Here is an 11,506-nt window from a genome sequence, read left to right as displayed (position 1 = left end):
TCCTTTCAGAGACGCCTCCATGGGATTGAGAAGCCTTCTGTGCAGAGTGGCACAGTTGGACAAACACCCCAAACATTTGCACCTGTTGATGGGTTTTTAGAATCATAGAGTTGGAAGAGACCACTAGGGCCATCCAGTCCAAACCCCCTGCCAAGCAGGAAACACCATCAAAGCATTCTTGACATATGCCTGTCAAGCCTCTGCTAAAAGACCTCCAAAGAAGGAGACCCCACCACACTCCTTGGTAGCAAATTCCACTGCCGAACAGCTCTTACTGTCAGGAAGTTCTTCCTAATGTTTAGGTGGAATCTTCTTTCTTGTAGTTTGAATCCATTGCTCCATGTCCGCTTCTCTGGAGCAGCAGAAAACAATCTCTCTCCCTCCTCTATGACATCCTTTTATATATTTGAACATGGCTTACCACCCCTTACCCTTCTTTTCTCCAGGCTAAACATACCCAGCTCCCTAAGCTGTTCCTCATAAGGCATCGTTTCCAGGCCTTTGACCATTTTGGTTTCCCTCTTCTGGACACATCCCAGCTTGTCAGTATCCTTCTTGAACTGTGATGCCCAGAACTGGACACAGTACTCCAGGTGAGGTCTGACCAGAGCAGAATACAGAATATAGTTTCCTTCTTCCATTTTTTGAGTCCTCCATGTCACCAGAGGGCAGACTTTTTTTTAAGCCTGTAGCCACCTTAGGTCAATTCTACTGGGTCTCTAGGAAAATTAAAGCTCTATCATTCTAGAGTTCCGAGGAAGCAATCTCCTCTATGAAAGTTGAAAGAGTTTCGCCACAGACAGTGACCTTTTCACTATGCTTAATTTTGAAACCTAACTTCTTTGGTTTATATAACTCTGTTTTCATGACATGATTCTTCGATTCAAAGGGCCAATTTTATCATCTCTCAATCATTGCCGATGACTCATCAAGAAGAACTGCCTTGTATTGCAGACTTTTTGCTTGGTTCTAAATTTCTGCTAATCATCCTGGAATTAAGCAGCAACACTGATAAGATTGTGGCAAGACTGTGATATCTTTTTGCGGCTGACCTTTTGTGCTAAGGTCCATTCTGGCATTCACTTCTGACGCTATAAAGTAATTGAAGCTTATCAGTTTCACAAGGCAATGATTTCTTATGAATGCAGCCCTTCTTATTTTGCATGTCAGAGGAAAGAAATGTTTCAGGACCAGCAGGCAGCCTGATGCAGTAAATAATCCTAGCTGTCAACTGAAAAGGTCACATCATGGTGTGACAACTCCCCCCCCCTTAATTTGTATACTGCTCTACTTCCAAATATCACAGAGTGGTTCACAACAGATTACTTGACTATGGGCTGGCCTATGGATTCAGAGGAAGCAAATCTCCTGGGCACAAGTGCCAATGGGTTCAGGCTAGGTGAGCAATAATTGTGGACTCAGTTACATTTGGTTACTGCAATGTGCAGTACTACCCTATGCATGTTTGCTCATGAATTCCATAGCTCAGTGGGACAGCACATGTTTTGCATGCAGGACGTCCCAGGTCCAATCTCTGGCATCTCCAGGTAGGGCAAGAAAAGAATCCTACTGAATCTTCAATACAAGGCAGCTTCCTACATCCCTATGCCAGCCCATCATGTTGAGGTTGAGAGAGAGAGATGGCAAATGTGAGCAATCAGTGCTTTGCAGTTCCAAGCATACGAATTCACCCACATTTTATTCGCCTCCCCCATCTTTTAAATGAAGAAAATAAAAATAACCGTACCATAGTAGCTGAGACTCTCAGACACATCTAGCTTTATTTGTCCTGTCAGAAAAGGTCAAGAACTACACCAAAAATACTTCAGTCTCTTCTACCTACTGACATAGAATACACCACAAAATTATAAATTGTCCAGTAGTTGTTCTGGGCATTGTTGTCGGGGGCTTAACCCCCCCTCCCCATGGATTTGTACATTTCAGGTGAGAAATGGATTTACAGGTGAAGTATGAAGCAGGAAGGGGGTAGAGAGATATGGATAAAAAGTCAGACAATGAGATTTGGCACTACAGTTTTGGCTACATTATACAACCATTTATCATAACTCCTTTTGTACTCCAGCTCCAACTCAATGGACTTTTTTTTTTTGCAAACAAAATATACATATTTGACTTAAATAAGACTTCCGAGTTCATTTTTTAGGACTCTCCCTTGCAGTCAGTATAACACTTTGATTGGGTTTGATTCAATTTCACTTTGCTTAGTTTTCCTTTTAATTTGGTTCACTTGAAAGGTTATTCCTGCTGACCACTCCCAAACAAATCCCAGCACATCTAATTTAATGCAGCTAACCGAGAGGGGAGGTGTCAGTGAAGTCGAGTGTGGTTGTGGGTTCAGCAGCAGAGCTGATATGATGTTCCTGCCGCTACATCCACACCATGCCAACCTTCCAGCTGCCTCAACCCTTTCCCTCTCAGTTACCAGCAGCAACCTCCACACTAGGAAGCCAGCAATGCCGCCATGCCCTGCCCTGATGACCACTATCCGCTCCAAACCATGTAAAGCATATTGGGCTTATGGGTCAATTCACACGACTACTTTGTTTTCACAACGAGGTGGTTTTGTGCAGCCAGCTGGTGGCAGAGATTGGCATGGAATCCACTCTTGTTGATGCAGTCAAAATATACTTGTCTCTGTCCCTCCAATCGCAAGCCTAGCGAGACTTGTTTATGGGAAATGAGCACCCTTTCCTGAAGTCTTACCAATTAAAGGTTGGCTTTTAGGCAGGAAAATGGCGGGGCCATAGCTCAGTGGTAGCACACATTATCTGCATGCAAGAGGTCCTGGGTTCAGTCCCTGACATCTCCAAGTACAGGATCAGGTAGCAGATGATGTGAAAGAGGTCTCTTTCTGCCTGAAATATAAACCAGATTTCTAGCCAAGGACTCATGGCAAAATAAACACTTAGACTTCTAGAATTGTAGAGTTGGAAGGGATCCTGAGGGTCATCTGCTCCAACCCCCTGCGATGCAGGAATCTACAGCTGCCCCATGTGGGGATCAAACCTGCAACCTTGGCATTATCAGCACCATGCTCTAACCAACTGAGCTATCCAGGCTCTGCTTTGGTTTTTTCCTTACATAGAGACTATTTCTTTGTGAGTGGGGAATGGTATATGCAAAGTGGACCCATGTCTCTTTGCCATCTGCATGGTAATAGTTGAGTTTTTAGCTTTGGGCTTCATACTCATGGCAAAAATATGAATCTAGAGGGATCAAAACGTATCATCCTAAGAAATCTACATAGCTATGAGCAACGAAAAACATGCATATGCACAAGGGGTTTGTCTGTCTGTTCTTTCCGCAACTGCTCCAAGTAACATGCAGATTACGTGGGGGGGGTGCATGTTATATATAAAATAATCACTTTGTCTGAAAAATAAGATTGGAGGTTGAATGAGGTGAGGAACAGCTGAAGCGGAAAGAGTAAGAAAAAAACCATTTCTGTTTGCAAGACTGAGAGGCGTTCACCTCCGGATTGTGTTCATAGAATCTTTCTTGTAAGCTACTAATTATCTAAAGAATAAGCTAATTTCAGGGGCTTATCTCCCTCAAAATACTTCTCACTGCACTGGAGAATCAATCCTCCTATGGCCTCTGAAGCAGAAAGAGGTCATTTCAGATATTCCTGTTTCAGCTTTTCTGACATCTAATAGGACATGTATTTTAGAAAGCAAAAAGGTTGCCATCAGACTAGCTCAACTGTGGCCTGCCCTTTTGGGGCATTTACCTGCTGGGGGTGGGGGGGTGACTGTTATAGACTCAGTTTGTAGTCAATATAGACATCTGAATTGGCATGAACATAAGGAGTCTCTTTTTACTGAGTCAGACAACTGATCCATCTAGTTCTGGACCGTCTACACTGACTGGCAGTGGCTTTCCATGGTTTCAGGCAGGGGACATTTCCAGCCCTATCTGGAGATGCTGGGGGTTGAACCTGGGACTTTATGCATCCAGAGCAAATGCTTTGCCACTGAGCTATGGCTCTTCCTCAGTATTTCCCTATGAGAGAGAAACCAAAGAAATGGTAGCATGATCCAACAGGTCATTGCACACGCAGGGGACTCCAATGAACGCATGAGTTACCTTGCATCAAGGGCTTCCCCATCCATTTTCATTTTATAGATCAGATCTGTGAAGCACTAAGTTGGGCTAGAGGCTCATGTCCTTTTGCCCAGCCTAGTGTAACACTCTATTGTGTCCCTCCATCAACATGAGTTTCCCTTTTAATCTGACAGACAAATTGCACAGTATTGTGTGCTGTTGCTGTTCTCCCTTTGGGGGCGGGCAAGGAAGGCCTGAGAAACTATGCTTGTGATTTCTTCTACTTCCTGGCAAATGTTCTCTGGATTTGCTTTTGTTTGTGTGTTTTTTCTTCTTTTTTCATTTTTCTAACAAATCTTAAGCAATGGTTTTAAAAATATTTGTACATTGTTAAGATATAGTCAACACCTAACATGCCTTTGTACAGGATTTTGACTTAGTTACAAATCAACGAGAACAATGCACCAAAGGAGGGGGAGAGAGAGAAAGAGTGAAAGAGAGAGAGAGAGAAGAAAGAGAGAGAAATATCCATTAAGATGACACCTGCACTTCGACTTGCTTTATTCTTGCTGCTCTGATTGCCCAGTGCCCTTGCTGAACTAGAGCAATGCTTTAGAGACATGATGTTGTTCTTCCCCGTTCCCCTCCATCCCTAGGCCACCAGCTGGCTTTAATGGCCTTCTGTCTTGGCAGGCTTGGCTTCGTGATTTACCGATCCGGAAGAAAGCCAGGGAGAGACGGACCGTGAGCTGGTTTGCTTGGCCATGCTGTAGTGGCTGATGACGGTGTAGAATCTGCCCCTGGAGTTGGAATCCTGAGCGGAATAGTAAGCATCCAGGGAGGCTGGGATGCACCGCTTATGCTGAAGGGAAGGAAGAGAAGCATGACCAGTAAGTAGCAATCTCATTTACAGCAACACACACACGTTATTCATCCTGCATTGATCCATGAAATTAAGAACATTTCCCTCCCTCCCAATATATTCAGTATCAGGGCAAGGGGCAGAGGCTAGACACACTAACCCGTTTGTAGCACAAAAAGTGAAGTTTTTCATATCCTGAATTGTTCATGCTCATCTTTAACATGATGCTTTCAATTGAGATTGATTCTAGATCCTGCCATCCAAAAGGGTGGGTGGGTGGGTGGTGACCTGTTACATGTCTGAAAACCTCCCCTCAATTAGGTTATCCATGCCTTTTACTCCCTTCGCATGTCCCAAGTGAATAAAGACATGGTGATTGAAATCTTGGTAAAGCCCACCCACAACATCATTGGAAAGGTGTGAATACACCCTCCATTGCCAGAACCACCTACATCTGTTTTCAAATGGACACACTTCGTGGTAATGCAGAATCAATCTGAAATCAATAGAATCAAAGCATTCCTGACAGATGGCTGTCAAGCCTCCGCTTAAAGACCTCCAAAGAAGGAGACTCCACCACACTCCTTGGCAGCAAGTTCCACTGTCGAACAGCTCTTACTGTCAGGAAGTTCTTCCTAATGTTTAGGTGGAATCTTCTTTCTTGTAGCTTGAATCCATTGCTCAGTGTCCGCTTCTCTGGAGCAGCAGAAAACAAGCTTTCATCCTCTTCTATATGACATCCTGTTATATATTTGAACATTGCTATCATATGACCCCTTAACCTTCTCTTCTCCAGGCTAAACATACCCAGCTCCCTAAGCTGTTCCTCATAAGGCATCGTTTTCAGCCCTTTGACCATTTTGGTTGCCCTCCTCTGGACACGTTCCAGCTCGTCAGTATCCTTCTTGAAATGTGGTGCCCAGAACTGGACACAGTACTCCAGGTGAGGTCTGACCAGAGCAGAATACAGTGGTACTATAACTTCCCTTGATCTAGATGCTATACTCCTATTGATGCAGCCCAGAATTGCATTGGCTTTCTTAGCTGCTGCAGCACACTGTTGACTCATGTCAAGATCATAGAGTTGGCCGGGACTCTGAGGATCATCTAGTCCAACCCCCTGCAATGCAGGAATTTGCAGCTGTCCCATATGGGGATCGAACCTGCTACCTTGGCATTATCAACACCATGCTCTAACCAGCCTTTATTTTCACAATGAAACCAGCCTCCCACCCCAAAAAGCAACAGATCTGATTATGTGTGGACTGCATAGAAAAAGCAAGTAGTGTACAGAGTCTCCATTGATTCTAGAATAAAATATAGTGTGTGCCAGAATGTCTTGTTAGGATGTGGAACACAGGTGCAGATCTCCAATCAACCAGAAAACTCACTGGGTGGCAGGTGTTCATTTCACACCTGTCCATACTTAACCTTCCCCAACCTCACTCCCTCAACCCTCTTCCCCCCAACCCCAGTTATGATGAAACTTTGAAATTTGCTCTTTCAGCTTACCTCATCCACAAGCTGATCCAGCAAAATAAACCACCTCTTCCTACTCAACCCCTCTCATTTTAGAGGACTGGCATGGTAACCACCACCTTATGTTTTCCATATCCTATGTTGCATCAACCCTCGAGGTAAATATCCTGCTAGAATAGCATATGTTTCTCCCACTTCTCCCCAAGGGGACACATCCAGCATCTACAGAGAGTTGCCAGAAAACCTCTAAAATGCACTGCACACATCCCAAAATGTTGAGTGGCTAATCTTCATAGTGAGCAAACTCCAAAGGCCAGTTTATGTGAGCTCATTTAGAAATATGTGGGGTTGGCTTCATGCAGATTTAAAACTGTCAAGTTCAAAATAACTCTGCTACCAAACCCTATTTCCTAAATCACTAACTGCTTTTCAGCATGTTGCTGACAAATGATGTCTTTGATCCTGATCCGAAAATGCAGGACTAAATTGTAGCCGTGCGGTGAATTAGATTCTGTCATTAGCAGAGACAGTTCATCCATCTCAGACTTCTTACCTTATAAACAAATCCATCTGGGCAACTGTGGTCGTAGGTAAAAGCTTTGTATACCACAAGAAATACTATGCAGGCGAGGAACGCAAGAGCCAAACTGATGAGAATAGTGACCTGCAAAAGAGGGCTAATATTAGTCTACTGACATATGCAGCATCTCACAGTTAAATGACTTATATTAACAATCAGCCTAATAGACTGCAGTCTTTATCACACTTTGCAGTGCTTAACTAAGCATGGCAATTAAATGAATACCACATCCAATATCCCCAGGTTTTTATGTCCATTTCCCCTCTAAATTAAGGCCCTGATGATGTGCATTTTTCTCTATGCATCGTCTATAAAACCTGGGCTTGTCCCTCTCCCACCTTGCTTTCTTATTATAAACCAAAATCTCTGCTGCTGCTGCTGCTGCTGCTGCTGCTGCTGCTGCTGCTGCTGCTGCTGCTGCTGCATCTCCTTTGACTTCTGCTGGTTTCACACTGGAAAAGTATGTTGACGATTTTGCCTTGTTTGGCACTTGATGGTAAGAACCTGTGTGCTACCAAGCGTGTAACTATTAGTGGCATTGTGGGGAGGAAGAAACAATGCACTGTTCATTCAAAAGCAGCCAAGTGCATCTTGTAAGCCTTCACCACCTCCTTTTATGTCTTCTGTTGCAGACCAAGTACAATTATGATGTGTTTTTTGATTTAGCCAAAGGCGACTTTCCCTGGAATTCGGTGAGGGTGTTTTTCTTTTCTTTTCCTCCCTCTCAAAATGTTTGCACTCCACCTTCCTGTTTTATTTGTGTGTTGTGTGTTTATTTGTGGCGGCTTGCAGCATTTAAAAGAGTAAAACATTACAGCATTTAAAAAAGACATGGTCAGCCTTTTTGATTATGGAAGATCATTGGGAGTGGGAGCAAAGCACCCGTCCCTTGGAAGGGAGTTCATCTCCAATGTCAAAGATGCTGAAGGGATATGGGGGGAAACGTCTCCAGGTGATCTTAATGACTGATCACATTTGTGTGTCCTTTAAATACCCTGGTCCTAAACCATTAGGGCTTTAAATGTTATAAACACTGCTCCGAATTGTGCAGCAAGTTTGCAGCAAGTGACTGTTGATGGACAGATGGGTTTGTGGTGAGCTTGACTATCGGCAGACACAAAAAGGTAATTTGTTGTTGTTTAGTCGTTTAGTCGTGTCCGACTCTTTGTGACCCCATGGACCTTAGCACGCCAGGCACTCCTGTTTTCTACTGCCTCCCGCAGTTTGGTCATAGTTATTCAGAACTAAACACTTTGATTTTGTGCTGTATTATTTAGCACACAATCCCAGGCCACTGTTAGTAGCTACAGAACCAGATTTTTTTTAATAAAAAAATATATCTTGTTGTTATGGAGCCCTCTCACATAAGCAGGAGCATCTCATGCAGACCTTGCTTTGGCTGAATGTATTTTTGTGCTACGAACAGGGAGTTGAGATGAGTAAAGGGTCAGTATGTTCCTTCCACCTACAACAATCTAAGAATAGTGAAACCTTTCGCTCTGCACCTGTCTAGAGCTATTGCCGGGAAAGGTTGAACAAGTCTGAGGAATATAAATATCAAAGCAGCTGCCTTGGGTCTTTGCAACTCGCTGCATGCCTTTGAGACCAATTTTGGACCATGTGGTGCTTCCTGAGGGGCGCCCACTTGGTCAATGTGACCCGATTCGATCACAATCCAATGCAGTAACTGACACTAGGACTGACCAGCTGTGAAAGATGATGTAATCCAAGAATAGCCAATGAGCAACCCTCCGGATCTTGTTGGACTACAACTCCCATCACCCCCAGTCAGCGTGGCCACTGGTCAGGGATGATAGGAGTTGTAGTCCAACAACGTCTAGGCAGCAGCACTTCTGATTACCCAGGGACAGCCAAACCCTAACACAGAGAAATGTGGTCATGAGCTTGTTGGCTTGCGCGTTTGCACCATCCCTCCTTCACCATAAATCAAGGTCTCAGTTGCTCAAATGTGCATTCACAAGAGCACAAAAAGAATAGGAACTCTCAGAGAATTGGCTAAGTCTAACCCACCCAAGACCTTTCAAATTTAGGGAGTTGAATGACAGTCAATGAAAATAATACACCAAAAGCATATTCAAATGTATAAAAGCATATTTACAAGATGCTTACAGTTCACTCCGGAGGTTATTTTCTGAGAGTAATTTGTAAAAAGCCCCCCTACACAATGCTAACTAATAGCATCTCAGAAGAAGAGGCAGGCTGGCATTTTGACAGAAAGGGGGGGATATTATTCGTATTAGGGAAGACTCTTAACTCATGTGATTCCTCCATTTCCATTCCAAAGTGGTGCACCCTCAGCAGGACTGCACGACATGCTTTTTCTGAATGTATAAATCTGCCATAAAAATGCAGATTAGCAATGAAATACAGAGGAGTTGTTGCTGGGACAGAAAGCTGAATTGGAAAGGGTTACAATAACAGGCAAATATTCAAGGAGAAATGTCAGAGTTATTAACATTTTGAAGTTATGAACTCCTTGAATCTTTAGCGCATATAAAATGAGCAAGCTGACATCTAGTATGTAGGCAGATAATGTGCAATTCAGCACTTGAAATATTACTGGGTTGTGCTAAACATGACCAGGTTGTATCTGGGGCACTACAGCACCTGGAAAGAAGAAAAGTGATCCCTGAAAGAGCGTCAAAGGAATTGTTCTGGGAACTGATGAAGGAGAATGCATGACCTTGTGGGACAGTCAATGTGGCAGAAGGATGAAGTGTCATGGGATGCAGTACAATCCAAACATAAGGAATGTTAGGTTGCATTGCCTAGAGTGCGGGCAACAGATCCCATGGCCAAAGCTGCGAACAGCTGAGGACCACAGTTCCTGCCCCTATCAATCCATTCCCAAAACCTGCCCCACCAACAATATTGCTTTTCCCCCTCCCTAAGAGTCCTGAACACACCCTCCAAAACTGAGCCACGTTTTTCTTCCCTCCCAACCTGTCTGCTATTCCTCCCTCCTTCACTAGCGCATCCCCAACCTCCAGCCTCTGTTTCTGTGTCCCACCAGGCTCCATCTTCCTCCAACATTCATCTTCCTGCAAACCAGCTTTTGATCATTGATAAAAGTGCCACGGCTACCAGCATAGAACGCTTGCCATAACTATGGCATTAAACTTTCTCTTTAGGGACGCTAGCACCATTGTTTCTGTCTGTGAACCTCCAGTTTTATCTCCCAAATTCAAACCCTCCCTCTTCCCTCCTGTTCTTAGCCTCCCCTCCCTCCGGGCATCCTTGGTTACTCTCTTCTCTCTTCTACACACCCACATAAATATTCTGTGCCATTGCATTATACCTGAAAAATGCACAACACACAATTGATCTGGGTTAAAACGTCAGCAGCCATTTAAAACCAGAAAGGAAAAAAAATTGGGAGGGGGGAACTATCTATGCCACGGACTGGAAGGTGACAAGGGTGAGTTACAGCTCTCTGAGTACTCAAGAAAATACAGGACTTCATTAGCATTCATATTCTGCCCAATCAGGCAGCTGAACTACCTAATAAAACTCAGGGTTGGGGTGTGTGTTTTTAAAGAAGAGCATGAACCTTGGCAAGTCTCAAAGCAATATAAATCCCCGCAAAAGAGAAATAAAAAATTAGGGAGGGAGATAAAACTCACAGACATTATAATCAGGAATCCTTTGCAGGCAGACACTGCCCTTACCCTATCAGCAAAGATTTATCAAAGATGGTACTTAATTGCTGCGCTGGATTGCTATGGAAACTAATGCCCTCATTCCATGTCTCTTAATTTGGGGTGGGGAAGTGCTCAGCCTTAATTCTATCACTCTCTTTGCCAAAACAGTTGTCGTGGGCTTGCATCTACATATAAATCCTTGATTGCTGTGACACACGGTTCTAGCTTGCATATTGTATAATGCTGCTCTCTGGGGATATGGGCTGTATTTTACCAGATTTGTTTTTGCTATATTTCATTCCCGTCAACCATCCTGGGAGTTTAAATGAATCTCCTAAATAAACAAATATGAATACATGGTGTAGATTTATGAGACCTGTACATTTATTAAACTAAGTAGCCCTGGTAATGTTGCTAACCAAGATACTTCCCCTTCATGCCATTGTCTAATTCCTATTGTTTTACATGAGATCAAAGCATTGTTCCATACCAACTTTAGTGGAATTCTAGCTCAAAAGAAACCTCCCTTACAAGTTTCTTGATTCATACAACAAGTAGGTGCCTTTTAAAACAACCAATTACCATATTTTCCAGTTTGATAATATCCAATCTATGTTCCTTTGCAAGATGACTTTTATCTCGTTCCATGAAATCCTGCTTTAGCACTTGAATATGAAACCATCAGAAATGGATGGGCTTCCTTTCGGGCACTTGTCTTAACCAGAATACACCCATGATTTCTGTGAGATGATCCAGCCTGGCTGCTCCTGTCTTTCAGTGTTTTTAGTCAATAAATGAAATCAGGGTTGTGATTGACGGCTGAGCTATTTGGACCTCCCACCTTCAATGCTTTTCTGT

The 11,506-nt window shown here is 43.5% G+C and overlaps 1 protein-coding gene across 1 annotated transcript in view; it reads right to left on the bottom strand.

The window, feature by feature from the left end:
• Positions 1-1,756: 1,756 nt before the first annotated feature.
• NSG2 (neuronal vesicle trafficking associated 2) overlaps positions 1,757-11,506 on the bottom strand; it is a 54,560-nt gene continuing 44,810 nt past the window's right edge. Inside the window, exons 4-5 of the mRNA XM_035105312.3 lie at positions 6,960-7,070; positions 1,757-4,927 (exon numbers count right to left, since the gene is read on the bottom strand). Of these exons, the coding sequence (XP_034961203.2) occupies positions 4,736-4,927; positions 6,960-7,070 (303 nt within the window). The 3' untranslated portion in view covers positions 1,757-4,735. The remainder of the gene's footprint in view (positions 4,928-6,959; positions 7,071-11,506) is intronic.

The sequence above is a fragment of the Zootoca vivipara genome, chromosome 2 (assembly GCF_965207765.1).
Source record: "Zootoca vivipara chromosome 2, rZooViv2.hap1.1, whole genome shotgun sequence".
Taxonomy (NCBI): Eukaryota; Metazoa; Chordata; class Lepidosauria; order Squamata; family Lacertidae; genus Zootoca; species Zootoca vivipara.
The sequence above is the reverse complement of the archived record's forward strand: the minus strand, read 5'-3'. Positions and strand labels throughout refer to the sequence as shown.